This window comes from Populus euphratica, unplaced genomic scaffold (genome assembly GCF_000495115.2).
Source record: "Populus euphratica unplaced genomic scaffold, PopEup_1.0 scaffold5.1, whole genome shotgun sequence".
NCBI classification, from domain to species: Eukaryota; Viridiplantae; Streptophyta; class Magnoliopsida; order Malpighiales; family Salicaceae; genus Populus; species Populus euphratica.
In genome coordinates, this window is record NW_011499848.1 from 2,449,758 (window position 1) to 2,470,541 (window position 20,784).

The following is a 20,784-nucleotide window of genomic DNA, read 5'->3' on the forward strand; positions in this document are numbered from 1 at the left end:
ACCCTCCTTAAAACCCATGTGGGATGGGCTTTTTCCATGAAGTTGGACTTATGGAGCCATGGACCATCAAAGTTAGGAGGAGTTAACGGTTGGTGAATTTTTATCAATGAGAGAGAAATTTTATTTGATTGTTTTTAAACATTAAGAATGGAAAAGAAATTAAAAAAATTAAATTTGGTGGTTATGGAAGTTGGAGTTTCAAGTATAAAAATATATAGAAGAATGTGATATTTGATTAGAATATGATTGATATGGGAAAAAAAAATTGGTTTTTCAAAAAAGGAAAATAATTTGGATCTTCATTGATACAAACAAAGAAGAAGTTATTGTTTCGAAAAGAAATTGTGAGACTGGCACAAATTGAAATTGAAAAGCTTGATTGGTGGGATAGAATTTCATTTTTCTTAAGAATTTATTCTGAACATGTCACAGAACAGAAGTTACTTGAGATTCTGAAGCCTTTCTTTCCTGTTGTTGAGGGTCATGAGATCTCTCTTATAAGTCTGTCGAGCTAACTGATTTAACTGTTAATAAACTGCTCTAGCTTGAAGTCCATCTTCTAGAGAGGTTAGCATCGTACGGTGCACTCTTTAAAAGGAGTCATGCTGCCTGGTTATTTTCAATTTAAATATTCAGTACAAGAATTTTCAGCATCGAAAGAAATCACCCATTCTCATCTCCTCGAATGTCTTTCCTTTTATTCTTCTTTTTCCTGGGAGATACTAGCACTACCCTTGCCATTGTTTTGGCATTTTAAATCGGACACTTCAGAAAACCCCAGTAAGCTTCGAAGCACCTTGAAACGATGGCAAGGCTAAATATGAATCTGCTCTCTTGCGTTGAAGTAAATCACCTTGCTAAGCTTGCCACAAGCAACTGAAAAGGATACCTGTCGGTTTCTTTGGATTAAATAACAAATCTCGGTTCCCAATCGTGTCCGAGAGAATTGTGCAAAAAGAAGGAAAGAATTGGCGTTTGTGGCTAAACAAGTTCGGAATTCTTGAAGGGTAACCTGACAATAAAAGAGGAAAGAGAGACACGACAGAAGACTAGCTCTATGAGTCTTGTGAAAGGACAGTCGTGTAATGGAGTCGTGCTTTAGGGTTCCGCTTATCCTCTTAAGAAAACAGAAAGAGGCAGGTTGGGGTTTCACTGTCAAAGAAAGCAAGCAAACATGATACTGTAATTAAGCTTAACAAATATGGGAGATCAAAAAATACGGGAGATCAAAAAAATACGCCATTATCACCCATCCAACTACTCCTGCTATTGTTTATCAAGCCGAGCAGGGTAAAAAAGCAATTACAAAAATTATTTTGAACCATGAAACGATAATCCTATAAAGATCCAAAACCTACAAGCCAACTCCAACGAGTATTTTCCTGTCATGAGTTTATCAGCACCTGCCTCTCTCCAGTTCACCCCACTTCTCTCTTTTGTTTGCATTATTCCCCTTCGAGGGTAAAATAAATAATGCCTAACTTTCCGTGTCAATATAAGAATCAATCTTGCCATGGATCACTCTCCGTCCTCACTTCTGATGGTTCAATTACTTGTGGCTCTGAGACCTCACTGGCATTCGCATCAGATTCTGCAGCATTGCCCTCTGCTGCCACTTCTTTGTCTCCATCTGATCTACCCCATCTCCCTCCAAGTGCCATGGCCATCATCTCATATATTTTACCACCCAGCTCAGCTGGGCTGTCGGGCTGCAGCATCAAGGGAAAATTGTGAATGGCAAGAACCTACTCATATTCAAGCGTATGTTAAGCAATTAAAAGAACCTTTTAAAAAATATATATATTGTTAATTCTTACAGTGAATCCACTGGAGATCAACGCTGTGTCATATAGGAGGTCAACAGCTCTCTTGGCATCATCGCTGTCAGGTGCATTCTTGCAAGCAGCCTGCATATACAAACAAGCTAAGTTTAAACCACTCCCCCTTTGCATTAAAAACCTAATATCTTCTAATTTATTTGGTCCTTTTTTGGTGGGTTCCACAGATAAACAGTGAGTTTAAACAGCATAACTTGCTTGAGTAAATTAGACAGCATGATTATGTTCTCATGATAGAACAATTATATAACATTCCATTTCCCATTTGATTTGGTATGTCACATAATGCCCAATAGTTCTTCAAACTGTTTCTATCAAGTTCTCTATTATAATGCCCAACGGTTCTTCAAGCTGTTTCTATCAGGTTCTCCATTACTTCCTCACTGATTAAAGAAGAAGAAGAAGAAGAAGAAGAGCAGCAGCAGCAACAACAAAGGCATAGCTTCACCCAATTAATCAATGTTGAGAAGAACTGTCTTACATTCATATCTTTAATGATTGGGTGATCTGGGTTAATCTCCAGTATTCTCCTTCCCCTCATGAACTCCAAGCTAGATTGATCCCCAAGGGTTTGCGCTTTCATCAACCTTCAAAAGTATGAAAGATTTGAAATAAGTTCAACTGAATAAGCTTTGAGCTTTGGTTAGGTTGGGTGGAATCGGGGTAAGATTGGTGTTCTTTAAGTCCATTTATAACCTTTCCATGTTCGCAGACCAACCAAACTTGCCAGAGACAAGCACACAGGGAGAAGAGCTCAGACGCTTTGAAACTTGGACTTTGGCCACCTTTTCACCAAGTTGCTGCTTAATCCAATCACATAGGAGATTGAATTCTTGTTTAGTTTCCCTATCTTTGACCTCATCATCATCACCTGACATCGATATCCTATCTTATTAGAGAGATGGACACTGGAGCAGCAAGAAGACAAGAGCTACGCCAAGAAAAAGCTTTTGAAATGCTTCTATGAATAACACAATAGACAGAGAAATTGCTAGTACTAACCGAGTTCTAGATCTTCCTTGCTGATATCAACAAGTTTCTTCTCTTTGTAGGTTTGCAGGTTCTGGATGGCAACTTCATCAATTGGCTCTATTAAATAAAGGACCTGCAAACAGTGAAGCAAACAAACAAACCACATCAACCATCCAGGAACTTGAAATGGAATGCCCGACATCTGCCAACACAGAACCTGAAACAGCTTATGAAGTAAAAAAAAAAAAGTACAACAATAAAGATTATGATAACAGCAGCTATAAGGGATGGCCAGGTAAAAGAAAAGAAGACAAAAACTATATAAGAATGCGTGTCAGTTTTTCTAGAATTAATGAATATGAATTTCATTAGCCAAATCTATAAAATTATTTAAACCTACTTAAGCCAATTTAATTTAACCCCTCCTATTTAATGTTTCAATTATTTCATTCTTCTTCTGCAAAAGCTTATATCATAGATCTACATTCTTACAAAACACATCATCAAGGTTGTGTGTTTATGCCTTGTGTACACATTGTTTTATTGAGGTATTAATAGTTTTGTGTATCAGACAGCTAAAAAAATGGATGATGAGAACTTGAATCACTCATTCTTCATCAGCTAAAAAATGCATCACAGAAAAAACTAGCCATTACCATGTGAATTCAAGAGATGATAAAACCAAATCTGCACCCTGCACATACCTCAATGTCCTTTTGAACCAACTTCTCCAAGAAGGGCGCACTCTTGGCACTTTTCAAGCTGTCTGTTGCCAAGTAATAGATAGCCTTCTGGTTTTCTCCCATATTTTCAACATATTCATCTAGGCTTGTGAGTTCTTCCTCGCTTTTGGAAGTGTAGAACCGCAAAAGCGGAGTTATGCGCTTGTGATTACCAGAGTCTTCAACACATCCTAATTTCAGAAACTTGCCAAAGTTCTCCCAGAATTTTTTGTAATCCTGAAAATCAAAAACGTATATAGGCCCAATTCATTAGTATATCAGAGGTTGAAGAAGGTGAAAAATGTACACAAACAACTTTGCTACTAACCTCTTTGTTTTCACTTTCAGAAAGATCTTGAACCATGTCGAATGCTTTCCTAACAAGTCGTTTTCTCATAATCCTTACAATCCGACTCTCTTGGAGAATCTCTCGAGAAACATTAAGAGGAAGATCATCAGAGTCCACCACACCCCTCACAAAGCTTAAATATCGTGGGAACTGCCCAGAAAAATGAAAAGACAACCAACTTAGCTTGGCCTTGTATAAAATTGCAACTTTATGACAACCTTAGCTGCCCAAAACAGTGTATTGAATCCTTGGAGAAAACTATAAAAATTTGCACCAAGGATAGAGTACAGATTAAATTGATATGGACAAAGATCTTCCCCAATTAAAATTCAGATACAATAACCAAGTATGATTAAATATGCATGAAGAAAATGCAGAAAACATTCAAAATTTGGATTTCAATAATTTATGACAACACTCACCAGCTCCCCATCAAAATCATCTGAGATAAAAACCCGCTTCACATGTAAGCGAATGTTCTTGGTTTTTGGATTTATTACTTCCTCGTTGTTAAGAGGTCCCATTCCTGGAATGTATAGAACACTCCTAAACTCAACTTCTCCCTGCAAAAAATTTCTAAGTAAATTTCAGACCCTGAACAATTGGTAGTCAAGTAAGAAGTATGAGTATTACGGTACCTCTGTGGTAAAGTGTGTGTATGCAAGTGGATCCAAGAATTCATTAAATGTCTTCTTGTAGAACTCCTGATACTCATCCTTTTCAACTTCCTTTGGATTCCTCATCTAAAACATAAAACACATCACATAAGAAATAGCAAAAACAAAGGTAATACATATGTTAACTACATTTACAGTACAACTTATACATATATATATACTCACCCAAATTGGTTTTGTTTCGTTGGCTAATTCCCAATCCCAATACTTCTCAGTTTTAGTTTTCTTTGTTTTCTTCTTCTCACCCTGCAACAGGAACAAGAACCCAGTTAATGGACTGGTTAATTAGACCAAAATCATAGAATCTTTATCAAGGTTGTGATGGCATTTACCTCTGGCACCTCTTCTCCTTTTGGTTCTTCCTCCTCTTCAACCTGCCAATGTTTCAATTTAGTAAAGACACTTTAGTTGGTATTGGCTTCAATGTACAAACAGCACTAATAATGACAGAAGCAATATTCAGCTCAAATTACTATTCACGTTCAAAATTGTAAGATACTGAAAACACAAGTTCTTACAAAGGTTCTAAGAAACCAGGTTCAAGAGCAATACAGTTTTTAAATTGTAAGAGCACTGTACTTCCTCTAAGAATTCCAAACAAAAATGTTTATGCAAATCAAAGTTCCATCCATACAAAGTTTTTCAACTTTCATGTAATTTTGTCAATAAGCAGGATGGTAGAGAGAGAAGTATTCTGACCTCAACAGTCCTTGATTTTTCAACCCATGTATAGATGGGGAAAGCAACAAACTGAGAGTAATTCTTCACCAACCCCTGGATTCTGAGAGCGTCTGAGAATTCATACTTGTCATCTTCCTGCAATAGAACAATAATGTATAAGCCTGACTGTGATAACAATTACTAAAGTTGGAAACAAAAACAGGTGAACCCTACACGGCCCCCCAAACCCCAGTCACAAAACAAGCCAGCAAAGAGAGAATTTTAAGTTTTGTTTTGGAACCATATACAAACAATACTGCCTTTCAAAATAAGGTTGAATGCATGTTTTGCATGTAATTTGTGGATAATATCCAAGAAGCAAGTATACCTTTAAATAAAGTGTGATTTCAGTACCACGACGCAGGATCTTTTCGGGGTCAGTTTCTTCCTTGATGACATATGAGCTACTGTCAGCTTCTGATTCCCAAACATATTGCTTATCTGACTTTGGGCTCTTTGTAGACACAACAACCTGATTGCAAATAATATACATGATCAAGTTTGATCAGGAACTTGCCACAAAACACCCAGTCACAAACACTTCAAATAACAGCATGCAGAGATATACATACAAAAAAAAAAATAGGAAACACATTGCACCTTCTCAGATACAAGGAAAGCAGAATAGAAACCAACACCAAATTGGCCAATCAAATCATTGTCTGCCCCAACATCTTTGTTTTCCTGTAAAGATAACAGGCAAGAGAACTTAATTATATGTCCAACAGAATCTAGGAATGGTCAGTGATTCGATGTTATCTTAAGGATAAACAGACACCTTAAGAGCCTTGAGGAATTTTGAAGTGCCACTCTGAGCAATAGTTCCAAGGCAGTCAACTAACTCCTCTTTCGTCATCCCAATGCCAGTATCTCTACAGATTCAGAAAAATCAGATTAAATTGCTTCCCGGCATACTTATCTACACTGAGGAAGTGAAATTCAAAAAAATTTGCATACGTTATGGTAATGATGCCATTGTCTGGATCAGATCTGATGCGTATCTCAAGGTCACCAGCATCTCCAAGCAAAGAGGGTTCAGTCACACTTAAGAATCTCAACTTATCTAAAGCATCACTTGCATTGCTGCATCATAGTAATAGAATCAAGTCAATGCGTCTATTACAATGGGAAGTGCTACGAAAACAATATAATATCAGTAGAAAAGAAATAGTAAAACATTTGGTCTGTAAAATGGGTACCGAAGGCAAAAAAGCTGTTTTCTCATGTTGCCTCGCACACAAAAATCAAATGCTCAAATTAACAAACTAGATAGAAAATTAGCAAACTCACAAAGCCAGAGATTAGGAAAGATTAATATAATTGCTAGCTATCAATAAAGTAAACGCTCACCTCACAAGCTCTCTCAGGAAGACTTCCTTGTGGCTGTACAGACTGTGAACTATCAAATCCAGCAGTCGACTAACCTGAAACGATTAAATTTCTCAACTCTCAGGGCTTTTGAAACAAAAACTTAATTCCAAACTAAACATAACATGAAAAAGATCAATCATATCAACGTAAAAAAACCACAAAAATCAATCATTCACCAACAAAAATAAATAAAAATACTTCAATAGGTCAAACTGAGACGAAAACAAAATTAGACTAAAACACTAGAAAAATCAAGACCCGATTCGCAAAACTTCAAAAAGATTCCAAGTTTCACAGAACAAAACGAAACCCACCTCAGCTTGGTACTCAAATTTCTCGCCCGAGGTATCAGTAGATTCCTTCTCAGCCACAGCAGCCTTACACCTAACCGAAACCTGGTCACATCTCTTCTCAGGTTTCCATTTTAAGCCAGAACAAGAAAAACCCTTTCTGAGACCATTATTTTGTGGCAAGAAAACACTTCTGAGATTGAAGACTTTATTATTTGGATGTCTAATGGAAGAGGAAAGGGAGATTAAAGAGGCAGAAGTAGCCAAGCTTCTGCTTAGAACTGGAGCCATTAGAGAGGTGGAGCTAGAGCTAGAGCTAGAGCGAGTAGAAGCAGCAGGTCTTAGAAAGAGAGAAGATTTTTTTGGGCTTCCTCTTATCTATCTATTTGTGTACTTGAAAGTAGGAGAGTCACGAGTGATGCAAAGAAGGAAGAAAACCCTTGAGGGGTTTAAGGAGAAGAGAGGGTTCTCGAGTTTGAAACAAAAACCGAAGTAGTCTTTCAGGGTTTTGAGCTTCGAGTTGCGTGCGTGGGAATTGTAAGGCTTAGATGCTATCATCTCATCAGCATCCACAATATCCTCTTAATTTTCTTTTCTTTTCTTTTTTATTATTTGAACTTCAACGAAATAAAAATCACATTGTAAATAGGTGCCGTTTGGTCTTATTGTACAATGTGTTTTTTAATTATACAAAGAGTTTTTTAAAAGTAATTTCATCTTACATTAAGAGATTTTTTTTATATTAATATATTAAATTTATTGAAAAAAAATTAAAATTATTAATATAATATTTTTTTAAAATAGCTAAGTGTACAATCTAAATCTTCTAGTCCCGGTATATTAATTTAAGCTCAAAATCAACTTTAAGCATGTTTATGGTATTGTAATGCATGTATTTGTAAAAAAATATTTAAAAAAATATATATGTTAAAATATTTTTTATTTTTAATATTAACGCATGAAACTATAAAAAAAAAATATAACTCAGTAAAAAAACACAGAAACCAAATCTGAACCAATTTGAGAAATCATCTGCAATTGATCTGCTTTATTTATAATAAAAAATGACTTCTATAAACCGCAAAAAAAAAATGTTGTTGTGGTTACAATGGTGGTGACGAGACGACTGGTAGTAGATATGAAAGGAGTGATTTCGCAGGAACAAAAATGTAGTTTGATTTTATTAAATCTTTTTTAAAGAGCCACATGATTTCATGAAGATTTTTCAATGGATTGCTGCCAAAGCACGTATGATCATTTCAGCTGCATGATTCACATAGAATATCAACAAGCAAAAGCAAACAGCAAAACGGAGGAGGAAGGTTATGAAATTCAGGGAAATAAATAAACAAATAAGTTGTGGGGAATAGTTGATGATTGCTGGCTGACCAAACTCCATTCGCCTAGATGCTATGTTGAAAGCTCCAATGGCTGCAGCTAAGGCATTTCCCATTTTTGCTAAAGTGATCCAGGACTATTTAGGTTCAACATTGTTGCTGTACTAAGCCGGAGCCTTCACAAAGACTCGAGAATCCACAAGGTAACTGAAATAGATAGAACAATGGAAGATTGTGATAAGTGAATGTATGTGTACTGAACGCAGTAATCACAGAGTCTCCAGCCATCAACCACACAAGGAACAGGAAAGGGATGTTGGAATCCGATTAGAATGACTGACCTTGACCTGATCAGGCCTCGGCAGCTGTCTGCTTAAGACAATCAACGTTGCACAATCCAACAGACCTCACCATGTCTCCCAACCTGCCATAACCAAATCCAATTATCAACATCATCGTATGTTCGTCAAATTTATACTTTGCAAAGGACGTAAAACATAGCAAATCAGGCCTTAGTTGAACGAACCTGTCGAAGCTGTTCCTCGCTTTCTCTTGTTGATCTGTGCTATTTCTTGCTTTCCCCAAGCGATCAATGCTCTTTCGCGTCCTCTCTCTTTTGTCAGTGCTGGCTCTTGCTTTCTCTCTATTGTCTGTGCTTAGCCTGGATTTTTCTCTCTGTCCAAAACTAGGCCTGGCCTTCTCTTTATAATCTGTGCTTGGCCTTGGCTTCTCCGCCTTGTATCCTGCTGCATTCAAGGGTTGTTCAGGTTGATCTGTACTTTGTTCAGATACATGCGGCGGCAGTTTTTCGATGGCAGATATGAACTTCTTGAGATGCTTCAAGTACTCTGGGTAGAGTTCCAGATTGCAGTGGTTTCCTCCTTTGAGCCACAGTGGTTCATACTTCTCTTTGCAAAGCTCCCAAAGCTGCTTCCCATGAGAGAAATTCACAACTTCATCTTCTGTTCCCTGCAATCACCAGTAGTATAAGAAGATTTTATGAAAAATATAGGATTTTGAGCTCTCCAGAACCGGTGGTTCAGTTCCGTTCTGCTCCATTTTGAGCCATTCTTTAAGAATCATGGTTATTCATAATCATAGCCCATGCCTCATCAGCTGAAAACTTTTTTATTTACTACAATGTTTGATCGCAGGAAAATATTGCTAAAAAGATTCCACTGCATCCTAATGATATTACAGACCACCAACGTATTTTTGCAAGAACATAACTCATATCATAAAATTCAACTTGTCAATACTGTGCCAGAAATCTCTGCCCTTATTTATAAAGAAAAAGGAGAAATTATGCTGTGTCGATGTTAGAACAATATAATTTGGAAGCAAAGTTCATCTATAAGGCTTAAAATATGGCATCGAGACTTTTTGAATACATACGTCAGGCTAAATTTGGATTCAGCAAGTAAACAAGGGGAAACGATACTTACATGAATTACAAGAACTGGACAATTGACTAGCGGAATTTTATCAATATTCTGCAGAGGAAAAAATAAAGGGTTACCCTGAAATGTAGTGTCAAATCTAACACAGCAAAACTACAAGGCAAAATGTGGGGGAGGAACCTTGTAAATGTCGAACCAGAATGTTTTCTTGATAGGATACATGACTCGAAGGCCAGACAGGATAGGGCTGTGAAGAATTACAGCCCTCAGTCCAGGCAAATGAGTAGCCAATTCAAGAGCAGGTCCACTCCCTACTGACTGGCCATACAATATAGTGTCTTCCTCCTTCACTCCATATGTCTCTTCAAGGCATTTATACGCAGCCTCTATGTCAGAGTAGGTGTCATGCTCGCTTGGCTAATTGACACCAATGGAGTGCATCGAGCAGTCATTTCATTTATTATAATTCAAAGAAAGAAATGGACATATTATACTGAAACAAAGTTTTCAAAAATACTTTGTGATTGCTGTCATGGATAAATGGAGTATGTTTTTTACTCGAGCTTTTAACTTCGTTGCTAGAAACATATAGCTAGAACATGATATCGTGACACCATTGAATTTAAATAAAATAATAAAAAAATCTATCAAACTAGCCTCCATCGGCATTTTACCAGTGCCAACTTTATAGTAACCCCTGATCACTAATTATTATTGTCTGCTGTGATGCAGGAACTTTCATGATCTGCGTGCGTGCTGTCAAGAAATTAGAAGGGCACCCTAAACTCCCTGCATCCGAGGTTAGGCCGGCCTACCAATCTTGCTCAAGCCCGCGTAAAGAAGGCAAGCATGACGAAAGAGCCTTGTCATAAAGCATAAAAAGTCAAATTCCAACTCTCTCTGTTTTGACTTTTGAAAACTTTCACCCACCATCCCTCATTAAAGTAAGAAAGAAACCTTCTATTGATTGATGGCTTGCCTAGGTATGCTTTGATTGATTGGGATTTTAGTTTGATCACTACCCTATAATCAAGTTCTTCATAAGGCCAGATAAAAACAGACAAAATATTATACCTTTCCAGAAGACTGTCCATAGCCAGAATAATCATACCTGCATAGCTCCAAAAAAGCCATAGATCATCATAGAATCAAACCCGTAAGTATGAAAAAAAAAATACTGTTATCAAGAAATTCAAGATTTTTTATACATATTAATTAAAATGATAAAACTGACCCACCCCATAAGATTAACATTAAGGTGCGAGCTAAGCTCAGTCAAAATATGATACATCTGGCCAATATCAGCAGCATTGCCATGAGAATACAGCACTGTCAATGAAGCTGAAGGATTCTTCACATACATTGCAACAATCTCGTTGCCTTTCTTGGTACATAACTTCAGAATATCCACGTTGTCCCTTTGGTAGACTACGTCTGACGAGAGCCTGAGCTTTCCAGTTTCTTCATCCACTAATATGGTGTAAGATGGTGGATTTGGCGGAAAGAAAGCAAATTTCGCTGCCATGGATGATGTTGCTGTACCCATTTGATCAAAAACAATATTGATGGAGAGCTTGGAGGTGATTAGCTTTTTGGGGTGTGAATGGCTACGGGAAGTGCACGGTAAAATCTTAGTATGTGTGTTTCTTTAGCTTTTTGTTTTGTTTTGTTTTTTGAGAGAGAGTACGTGGTTCCTGTTTGGTTCTTGAGAAAAATGGTTGAATATAAGGTCTTGTGAGAGAAAACATGGAAAGAGCAAAATCAGAGGAAGAAATTTCTATAGGTTATTTAAGAGGAGTAAATTCAGGCTGTTTGAATTCATCTCCAAGAACATATTAAATCATAGGAGGCAAAAAGGGCAATGCTTAAGGTCCTGTTTTCTCTTCAGATATACCAAGACCAATGCGCCTCTCCATTGGCATGATTTTTGCTAATTCTAAAACCCATTTGAATAATTATACTTCTTTCTTCAAAGTTGGTTTCTTGATGATGCTTGCTTTAATGTAGACTGGACAAAACAATTGAGAAAACAAAAAAGGATTTATGTAGGGAAAAAAGTGGATGAATGATGAACAAGTGGGACTAAGGACTCCCAGAAAAATATTCAAAGTAAATTAAATGGGTGGGGCTAGTTTAGATGGGATTAGGGACACTCCATGATTATATATATATATATATATATATAGAAACACACACTTTGAGATTGTGGCTTTTTCTAATTGCTTTTCATTCCCTACTATGTTTCTTAGAATCTTGGAATTGAATGATTAAATTAACTTATGCGTCTAGAATTCTATTGAGAGTATTAATTTGAATTTCAAGTGAAATTCAAAATTTAAAAATAAATAGAGAAAATTAAAGAAGAGATCTTCTAATTTATTACATAATTCCAAATAAAAATAATAATCTTTTAAAAATGCTTCGCTTTCTTTTCTCTCATAAGCCCTGCAACTTCTCTTTTCTATCTCTTTCCTTTATTCAACAAAAACTTTGGTTGTTTTTGTTCAAGAAGATTGTCTTCATCGTGTATTGTTTTGTGAAGTGTTCATGTTTGTCTCTAAAGTGATGATGGAGATGATGAAGAAAAAAAAAGAAAGAGAGAAGCAAAGTCATGAAAATAAAAGACAATTTCTTTTGTTTTTTTTTTGTTGATTAATGTGGGTGTCCGGGTCAACTTGCGCGTACCCCGACTAATCCCACGGCCCACTGAACATCCTGTAAGCCTAGTGAACAGGTAAGACACCGCAGGGATAACAGGCGTACCACACAGAGAGAACTTAGTAGAGACACGAAACGAATAGCTCACCAGCCCCACTCCCACTAGGACTAAAACCAAAATTCAAAGGAAAGAGAGTTGCGGTAACAACCACTTACCCTCAACTTGATAGGTAATAAAAGACAATTTCTTTTTTTTTTTTGATTTATGTGAGGTGTCTGGGCCAGCTTATGTGCACCACGACTAATCTCCACGGCCCACTGAACACCATACAAGCTTAGTGAGCAGGTAAGGCACCATAAGAGTGACAGACATATATGGTAAGATTCGAACCCAGATGCAGAAGAAAGGGACAAGCCCTTCCTACCGCTGGGTTAAAATCTTACTTGCATAAAAGACAATTTCTTGATTGGTGTTGTTCTGGCGTTAAGATAATGGATGCATATACAGTGACAGGGACTACTTTTGAATTTTATTGAGTAGAGTAGAGTGAACCGAGATTTAATTTTTATTATTATTAATAAAGAAAGAAATGATCTTTTGGGAAAGTATCCCGTTAGTCTAGTATTGTTGACCTAGTAAAAATCTTCTTCAGTAATCAAGAGCATGATGGGATAGGGAAAAAAAAAAAAAAAAGAGGTTGATATTTTTTAGTAACATTTTTTTATTGTTTTACTATAAAAGGAAAAATATGAGTTTTGCGTTGACTTCGATGCTATTGTAACTTGTAGCATTTCAATTTAATTTTATGAGAAATATAAAATTGCGCTATTTTTGCCATGTTACTGCACTCCTGCGTAATAAATTCCCAGAAAGTATTATTTTCAAGTATTTTAATTAATATTTAATTTTAATAGAGTGTAAAAATATTTAGAAATAATGAATTGATGTAATACTTATAATTATAATAATTTTATAAAAAAATTATAAAGTATTTTTATTTTAAAAATGTTATTTTTATTTTAGATTCATTAATCAAATATAAATTAATATTAAATAGTAAAAAAATATTAATAGCAAATATATTTTTATATTAATAAAATTAAAATACACATTAATACGGTAAACATTGATGGAAGAGATAGAAGAAACATGCTTATTGATCCTATGTATTTATGTACGTTTCAGTCCAGTTTTAAAATTAAAGTCTCATAAAAAGAGTGTAATTCAAGAAAAAAAAATTATCATGATGTGTAGTTACATAAAATTGGCTCTTTCAAAATTGGTTGTCGGAGAATAATCCAAATTTGATTGGTAGTCCCATATATGGTGATGGTAGTTTCTGCCAATTAAATTAATGTGGTCTGTGATTCTTGATAGTGAATTAAATTCCATCTCATAAAATGATCTTAGCTCAAATATATATGAAAAGCGGATTAAAGAAGATGGAATGGCAATGCCATGGCTGAGCTCGTAAAAACATATTTAGTGCCGTTATCAGCACTCTTGTTTCCTTTTTATCACGAGGATAATATCATATTATTAATCAAATCCAAATAAATTTAGCTCAACAATACAGGTTATATTCATACAATCTAATATATAAAATTAAAATATAATAAAATGATAAATAAATATATAAATCTAATATTGAAAATGCATGGCCGTACAAGCTACAAAATCCATGCATAGTAAGTTTATATAAAAGATAAGAGAAGATGCTGAAAATCAACACGTTAATATGGAGAAGATCATTTGCATACTGTGCTGAAGCCAGAATAGTTTTATTTGAACAATCGTTACTAATATGTTTTGTTTTTAAAGTAATCATTAACTCTATTGTAAGCACTAGATGATATTTTTTTTAAAATATTAATATAATAATATTTAGATGATAATTTTTAAAATTAAAAACATATTGATATGATAATGTATTATATTGGCCTCGATTAATCAATCAAATCTAAAACTTAAATCACGAGATCATAATAACTAATATAAAAAAAGTTAAAATAAGTTGTGAAGACCAATTATTGACCAACTCAATGTTAAAAAAAGATTAAATTAAAAAAAAAATATATCAAGGTTAACCTCTTAAACGGGTCATGAGATCATAAAAAATCCATATATAGAAAAGAAACAAAAAAATATCAAATGGTTTAATTTCCAACTATCTTAATGTTGAAAGATAAAATTTTTTAAAAAAAATCAACTGAGAAGGGAAAAAACAACCCAAGTGGACCAAAACTAACTTGTTAAACTTGTTACTTGAGTTATGATTAAAAGATAACTTCATAAAAAAATTACGAGACTTTATTTTCAACGAATCCAATGTTGAAATTTAAACTCGAGAAAAAATAAATAAATAAATGAGATTAAGATAACTCTAATAAAGTAAATTTTTTTTTTAAGGAATGAAGCTCAATTTTCAAACAATCTAACATTAAAGCAAGAAACAAAAAAAATATATTGAGTTATCAGAGGATAAAGTTGAAAAAAATCAATTAAACAAGGATAAAAAAATAAATTAAATCAACTTAGATTAATTTGGGATCGGGTTATGAGATAAGAATAATTTCATATAAAGCAAATCGAGAAAAATTATGAAATCCAGTTAAAAATATTTAGTTTAAAAAGGATAAAAAAACAAATAAAATCAATACAGATTAACATGTCAAACTCGTAACCTGAGTTATAAGATCGAAATAATTTCATAGAAACCAAATAAAAAAAATTCAAAATCCAGTTTTCAACCAACTCAATATCAAGAAATGAAATTAAAAAAAAAATATTTCAAAAAAAAATGATGAAAAAACTAAGTTGATTTGTTAAACCAACAACATGAATTATAAAACTAAAATAATTTTATATAAACATAAATAAATAAAAATTTCAAAAATACAGCTCTAGCAGACATAATGGTAAATATTGAAATAAAAAAAAGCTAAACTTATAATACTAGTATATACTCCAATAAAAAGAAAATTTAAAAATTATGACTTAGTATAGTTCCCAAAATAACATGATATTAGCATATAAAATTAAAGAAAAAACTAAAAAAATATCAGATTCTTTAGGGGTAAAATTAAAAAAGAAAAAACATAAAATACTATTCTAATTAATAACATCTTATGGGTATGGCTACAATAATTTAACAGTGTTTTGTTAATAACCTCGCCTTGCTTTCCATTATTGTATAAATTCGTGTTTATTGATCGAGCATGTAGTTTTTTTTTATACATTTATTAATTAAATCTCTTCATATGAATCACATTAAATCTCTCATATAAAGATGGCAATAATTTTCATAATTGATTGGCATACGCGCATTTGTATTAAAAAAATAAAAGAGGGACAGTAAAATATAAAAAATTAAAAACAATCACACACTAAATGTATGATTATCGAAATGATAAGTAGCAAACTTGGAAATGCGCGGGTTGCGTGATTAGAGTAACAACAACTTTAATCGCATCTTAAACCATCACTGTTAAAAAAATTATTTAAAAAATTTGAGAGATTTTATACATATATCCCACATAAAAATACAAAGAAGCGTTCCATGTGAAAATTAACTATTAATATAATTATATTACATTAAAAAATTAAAAAATATTTTATGAAAACATACATTATAAAAAAATACTCGAGATTAGCCGATTAAATATTTATAAATTAATTTTATATTTTCAAGCTTAATAAAAAGACATCAAAAAAATAAATCGGGTTTCACTTGAATTATATCCTGGTCATTGGAATTTTAAATTGACCTGGCGAGTCACTTGGATTTGACTAAGTTAATTACAAGTTTGGGTTTAAACCATTTAAAACCTGTCCAAAAATCTGAGGTGCCGAAGTCCTTAACCAACCCCCCAGATCAGATTTTATATTTATGGTTGCCAAGATAAATTATGGAGTCTAGGCACATTGAACCAGCGTAGAAGCCTGGTCGGAAGAAGGACATGCATGAATGGAATTAAAAACTACAAAAGTAGTTAACTATATGATGATCAAGTGGTAAGGATTTGGGATCAAGGAGTTTGCTCTCTCTATGGTCTTAGGTTCGAGTCCTTGGTTGCTCATATGATAGTCACTAAAAGCTTATATGGTCGTTAACTTTAGGGCTCGTGGGATTAGTCGTGGTACACGCAAGCTGGCCCAGACACCCATGTTAATCTAAAAAAAAACTACAAAGTAGTTGTGTAAAACAAACTAATATGAAAAAATAAAATGAAAAAATAATATGAAAAAATTACAAGAGAAGGATATATAGATAGACACACATAATATAAACAAAATAATATCGAATTAAGATAATCATTGGTCAAGGATTTAATTATTTTTATTATAGTAAGGAATTAATTAATTAGTTTTTAAAATTATAAAGGCTACTCGATTCACAGTAAAAAACTAGCTGTGCTAATTTATAATTTATTCCATTAAATTTTCCATGGTACTCTTGGCTCGCCATTGACAGTGATGCAGAAACTTCACCAATCATTAACCTTGTTTTCCTCTCGTACACGTTTAAGAGGATGTTTATTTTTACATTTTAAAAAGTGGTTTAGAATTTTATTTATTTAAATTTTATTTAATATTTTTAAATTATTAAAATGTTAATGTTAAAAATAAATTATTAAAATTAAAAAATATTTTAATACAATTTTAAGCAAAAAAACACTTTAAAATACATCAACTATTACTGCACAAATAATTATATACACACACTTTATATAGTTTTTTCCCTTTTAAAAACATCAAAAACCAACTCAGAAATAATCAAAAAATTAGTATAACTGAGAGAGAGAGAGAGAGAGAAAAAAAAACAGAGAGAACAACAGAGTCTAAGTAACTAGCCAAGAGCAAAATCAGGTCTTCAAAGTCAAAAAGCAATTTCTGGCCTCACAATCACGACGACTATAAAAGCCACCAAAAAGCCATTAAAATCCAGTCCATACAAGTCCTGGACCCCTTATGTACTCCTAACATTTACTTTATCCTGGACCCCACGTCTACTTGCCAACATTTTTTTTTTTTTTGTTTTTTTGCCCCTATACAGACCAACTTAAAGATCGAATACAGACAATGTTGTGAATTTCCTTTTACAAATTCGTCACTTACTAAAGATATCGTTCCGATAAAACATGGCACAAAGATGTCCACGGAGGTGCTCCTATTATTATTTTTTAAGGGAAATTAAAATGTACCGGAATAAGCTAGCAGACAGATGCTGGGTAGGTAGGCAGGTAGATTGCTTTACAGCTACTTTTCAAGGAAAAATAAATATTAAATTAGCTATTAACTTTTTATTCTTAGATTATAAGTTGTTGAATAACTATATAAAAAATACAAAATTTTATTTTTATCAAAGTTAATATTAAATATTAAAATTAAAAAACTAATAATTAAAATTGAAATAAAAAAATAAATTCACGAGATTAATACATATCTTAACTAAAAATATTAAAGATTATTACATGGGCATTTCAGTGCTTGGTCTAGCGGTGGAAGAGACTTGTCTCTTTCCACTGCACCTGTATTCGAGCCCTGACGTATACGTCTGTCATCCTTGCGGTATCTTACATGTCTACTGAGTTTGCAGGGTATTCAGTAGGCCGTGGGGATTAGTTGTGGTGCGCGCAAGCTGACCCGAACACCTCACGTAAATAAAAAAAAAATTATTACATGGAACAATTTCTGAAAAATTAGTTTGGTATCAACATATAAAATTAGAACAAAAAACTAAATGGGTGGCCAAGTAATAAAATTTTAAAAAAATATATATAAAATACTATTTTAACTAATAATGTCTAATGGGCGTGGGTGTGGTTGCTCAAATAACTTATCCTTACCCTTTAGGATCTTGTTAATAATCTCACCTTGCTTTCCATTGTTATATAAATTCGTTTATATATTTATCAATTAGATCTCTTCATATAAATTATATTAAATCCTCTTATATAAAGATGACAATAGTTTTCATAATTGACTGACATACTCACATTTGTATTAAAATAAACAAAAGAGGGACAATAAAATAGAAAAAAAGAAAAAAAGAAAATCACACACTAAATGTATAATTATCGAAATGATAAGCAGCAAATTTGTGTGGGTTTAATGATTAGAGTAATAACAAGTTTAATCGTATCTTAAACCATTACTTTTAAAAAAATACTTAAAAAAATCGAGAGATTATATTTCAATTAATGATGATGGGCAGAAGCTCACTCAAGGAAAAAGAAATTCGGTTAAATTGGAAAGCAGCTATAGCTTTGAATGGTGAGATCGGCTCCGGAAATACCGCGTTTTTCTGAGAGTGTGTGTGCACCAAACGGGGGTTGTTTTTGGCGGGCCAGTTGTTTTATTTTTTTATTCTTGAAATTCTCAATCACACAATTTTTTATTTTAATATCTATGTATGATTTTTAAATAGATGCTTGTTATTAACTTTTATTTGGGTAAGCATTCAGGTCTTAAATTACACGAGATAATCTGGATCAATCAAAAAAAAAATTAATATTCAACATGAAAAAATAAAAAGTATTTTGTAAGCTTATATGAATAAATTAAAAAATATATTTAATATATATATATATATATATATATATGTGTGTGTGTATCATAAAATAAAAAATAATTTATGAGAATCAAAATCCTATATAAACGCGTGTGTGTGTCACACAACATGGGAATATTCAAAATTTCAAATAAGTTTTGCCCTTAGCTGATTGCTGCTACGCAACAGTACTCACACCAGCTACAGCAGACTTGTTAGCCTACTGACCATCGATCTATCATGACCACCACCACCACCACCACCAAGCAACCGCCACACGTCCTAGTGTTTCCCTATCCAGCTCAAGGCCACACCCTCCCTCTTCTAGACCTGACACACCAACTCTCTCTTCATAACCTAACAATCACCATCTTGACCACACCCAAAAACCTCCCTATGGTTTCTCCTCTGCTTTCCACTCACCCACAAATCCAGACCTTAGTCCTTCCCTTCCCATCTCACCCTTTAATCCCTGCAGGTGTTGAAAATGCCAAAGAGCTTGGTAATTCTGGAAACGTGGCCATTATTGCAGCATCTACCAAGCTCTCTGACCCCATTACCCTGTGGTTCAAGTCTCACACTAATCCTCCGGTCGCTATCATCTCTGATTTCTTTCTTGGCTGGACCCAACATCTGGCCCAACACTTAAACATACGAGGTTTTGCTTTTTATCCATCTGCGGCGTTTTTTGCTGGTATTTTAAATTATTGTTGGGGTAATCTGGAGAGTGTAAAGGGTTTGGACGTTGTTGATTTTGTTGATTTGCCTAGATCACCGTCTTTTAAAGAGGAGCATCTGCCTTCTCTGTTCCGTAGGTACAGGGAATCCGACCCGGATTGTCAGCTTGTCAAGGACAGCTTGATTGCAAATAAGTTGAGTTATGGATTTATTTTTAATAGTTTCGAGTCTTTGGAGGGTGAGTATTTGGGTTTTTTGAAGAGAGAATTCGGGCATGAGAGGGTTTATGCGGTTGGCCCTATTAATTTGTTGGGTCCGGAAAGCACCGATCGGGGCAACCCGGTAACGGATTTTTCTGGTAATGTGTTCAAGTGGCTAGATGGGTGTCCAGATGGGTCGGTGCTATATGTTTGTTTCGGGAGTCAAAAGCTGTTGAACAAGAAACAAATGGAGGCATTGGCTGATGGGCTCGAAAAGAGTATGGTCCGTTTCATTTGGGTCGTGAAAACAGGCACGGCCCAACAAGTTGAAGAAGGGTACGGGGTAGTACCCGATGGGTTCGACGAACGGTTGGCGGGTCGGGGTCTGGTCATAAGAGGATGGGCCCCACAGGTTAAGATACTGAGTCACAGAGCGGTTGGTTGGTTCTTGAGTCATTGTGGGTGGAACTCGACGCTAGAAGGGATAGTAGCTGGTGCGATGATATTGGCCTGGCCCATGGAAGCTGACCAGTTCATTGATGCTAGACTGTTGGTGGAGGAATTGGGAGCGGGAGTGGGGGCCTGTGAAGGGACAGCCACAGTGCCTGACTCGGAGGAGTTGGCAAAAGTCATAGGCGAGTCAATGGGTGAAAAAGGTGCGGGTGTGAAGATGAAGGCTATGGAGCTGAGAAGGAAGGCATTGGAGGCCGTGAAAGAGGGTGGGAGCTCCTTGAATGACTTGAACGGGCTCATCGAGGAATTGTGCAAATTAAAAATCCAATAAAGAGGGGCGGTGGAATTATTGCATTGACTATTCCATGTAAGCTTTCTCCAAGCTCGGAGGCCACGCCTGGGATCCACAAGATTAGCATTTGCCTTTTGGGGTTGTCAAGGTAGATTGGAAAATAAAAAAATGTTTTATATTAATAAAGTTTCTAGATATTCACTCTCGATAATTTTTTTTTTTCCTAAGAGCATCTAAATTGTAGGTTTTTCTCGTTAATCTAAGATAAAATTA

At 34.5% G+C, this 20,784-nt stretch overlaps 3 protein-coding genes across 3 annotated transcripts; 1 reads left to right on the forward strand and 2 right to left on the reverse strand.

The window, feature by feature from the left end:
• Positions 1–1,220: 1,220 nt before the first annotated feature.
• LOC105114433 (heat shock protein 90-1-like) lies at positions 1,221–7,485 on the reverse strand. The gene is made up of 18 exons (XM_011010980.1): positions 6,964–7,485; positions 6,629–6,702; positions 6,236–6,361; positions 6,057–6,150; positions 5,879–5,962; positions 5,607–5,750; positions 5,258–5,374; positions 4,891–4,932; positions 4,724–4,804; positions 4,520–4,624; positions 4,304–4,444; positions 3,861–4,031; positions 3,515–3,769; positions 2,841–2,943; positions 2,535–2,709; positions 2,320–2,425; positions 1,818–1,907; positions 1,221–1,709 (listed from the first exon to the last, which is right to left on the reverse strand). Exons 1-18 carry the CDS (start codon positions 7,228–7,230, stop codon positions 1,503–1,505), a joined length of 2,382 nt encoding a protein of 793 aa, XP_011009282.1. The 5' UTR covers positions 7,231–7,485; the 3' UTR covers positions 1,221–1,502.
• Positions 7,486–8,090: 605 nt separating this feature from the next.
• LOC105114442 (alpha/beta hydrolase domain-containing protein 17B) lies at positions 8,091–11,728 on the reverse strand. Its single transcript, XM_011010992.1, has 7 exons — positions 10,915–11,728; positions 10,751–10,787; positions 9,857–10,093; positions 9,722–9,769; positions 8,803–9,245; positions 8,618–8,700; positions 8,091–8,483 (listed from the first exon to the last, which is right to left on the reverse strand). The coding sequence occupies exons 1-6, from the start codon at positions 11,220–11,222 to the stop codon at positions 8,628–8,630; spliced, it is 1,146 nt and encodes a 381-aa protein (XP_011009294.1). The 5' UTR covers positions 11,223–11,728; the 3' UTR covers positions 8,091–8,483; positions 8,618–8,627.
• A 7,277-nt stretch (positions 11,729–19,005) lies between these two features.
• On the forward strand, positions 19,006–20,708 carry LOC105114452 (UDP-glycosyltransferase 89A2-like). Its single transcript, XM_011011003.1, has one exon. It carries the CDS (start codon positions 19,129–19,131, stop codon positions 20,548–20,550), a length of 1,422 nt encoding a protein of 473 aa, XP_011009305.1. The 5' UTR covers positions 19,006–19,128; the 3' UTR covers positions 20,551–20,708.
• The last annotated feature ends 76 nt before the right edge of the window (positions 20,709–20,784 follow it).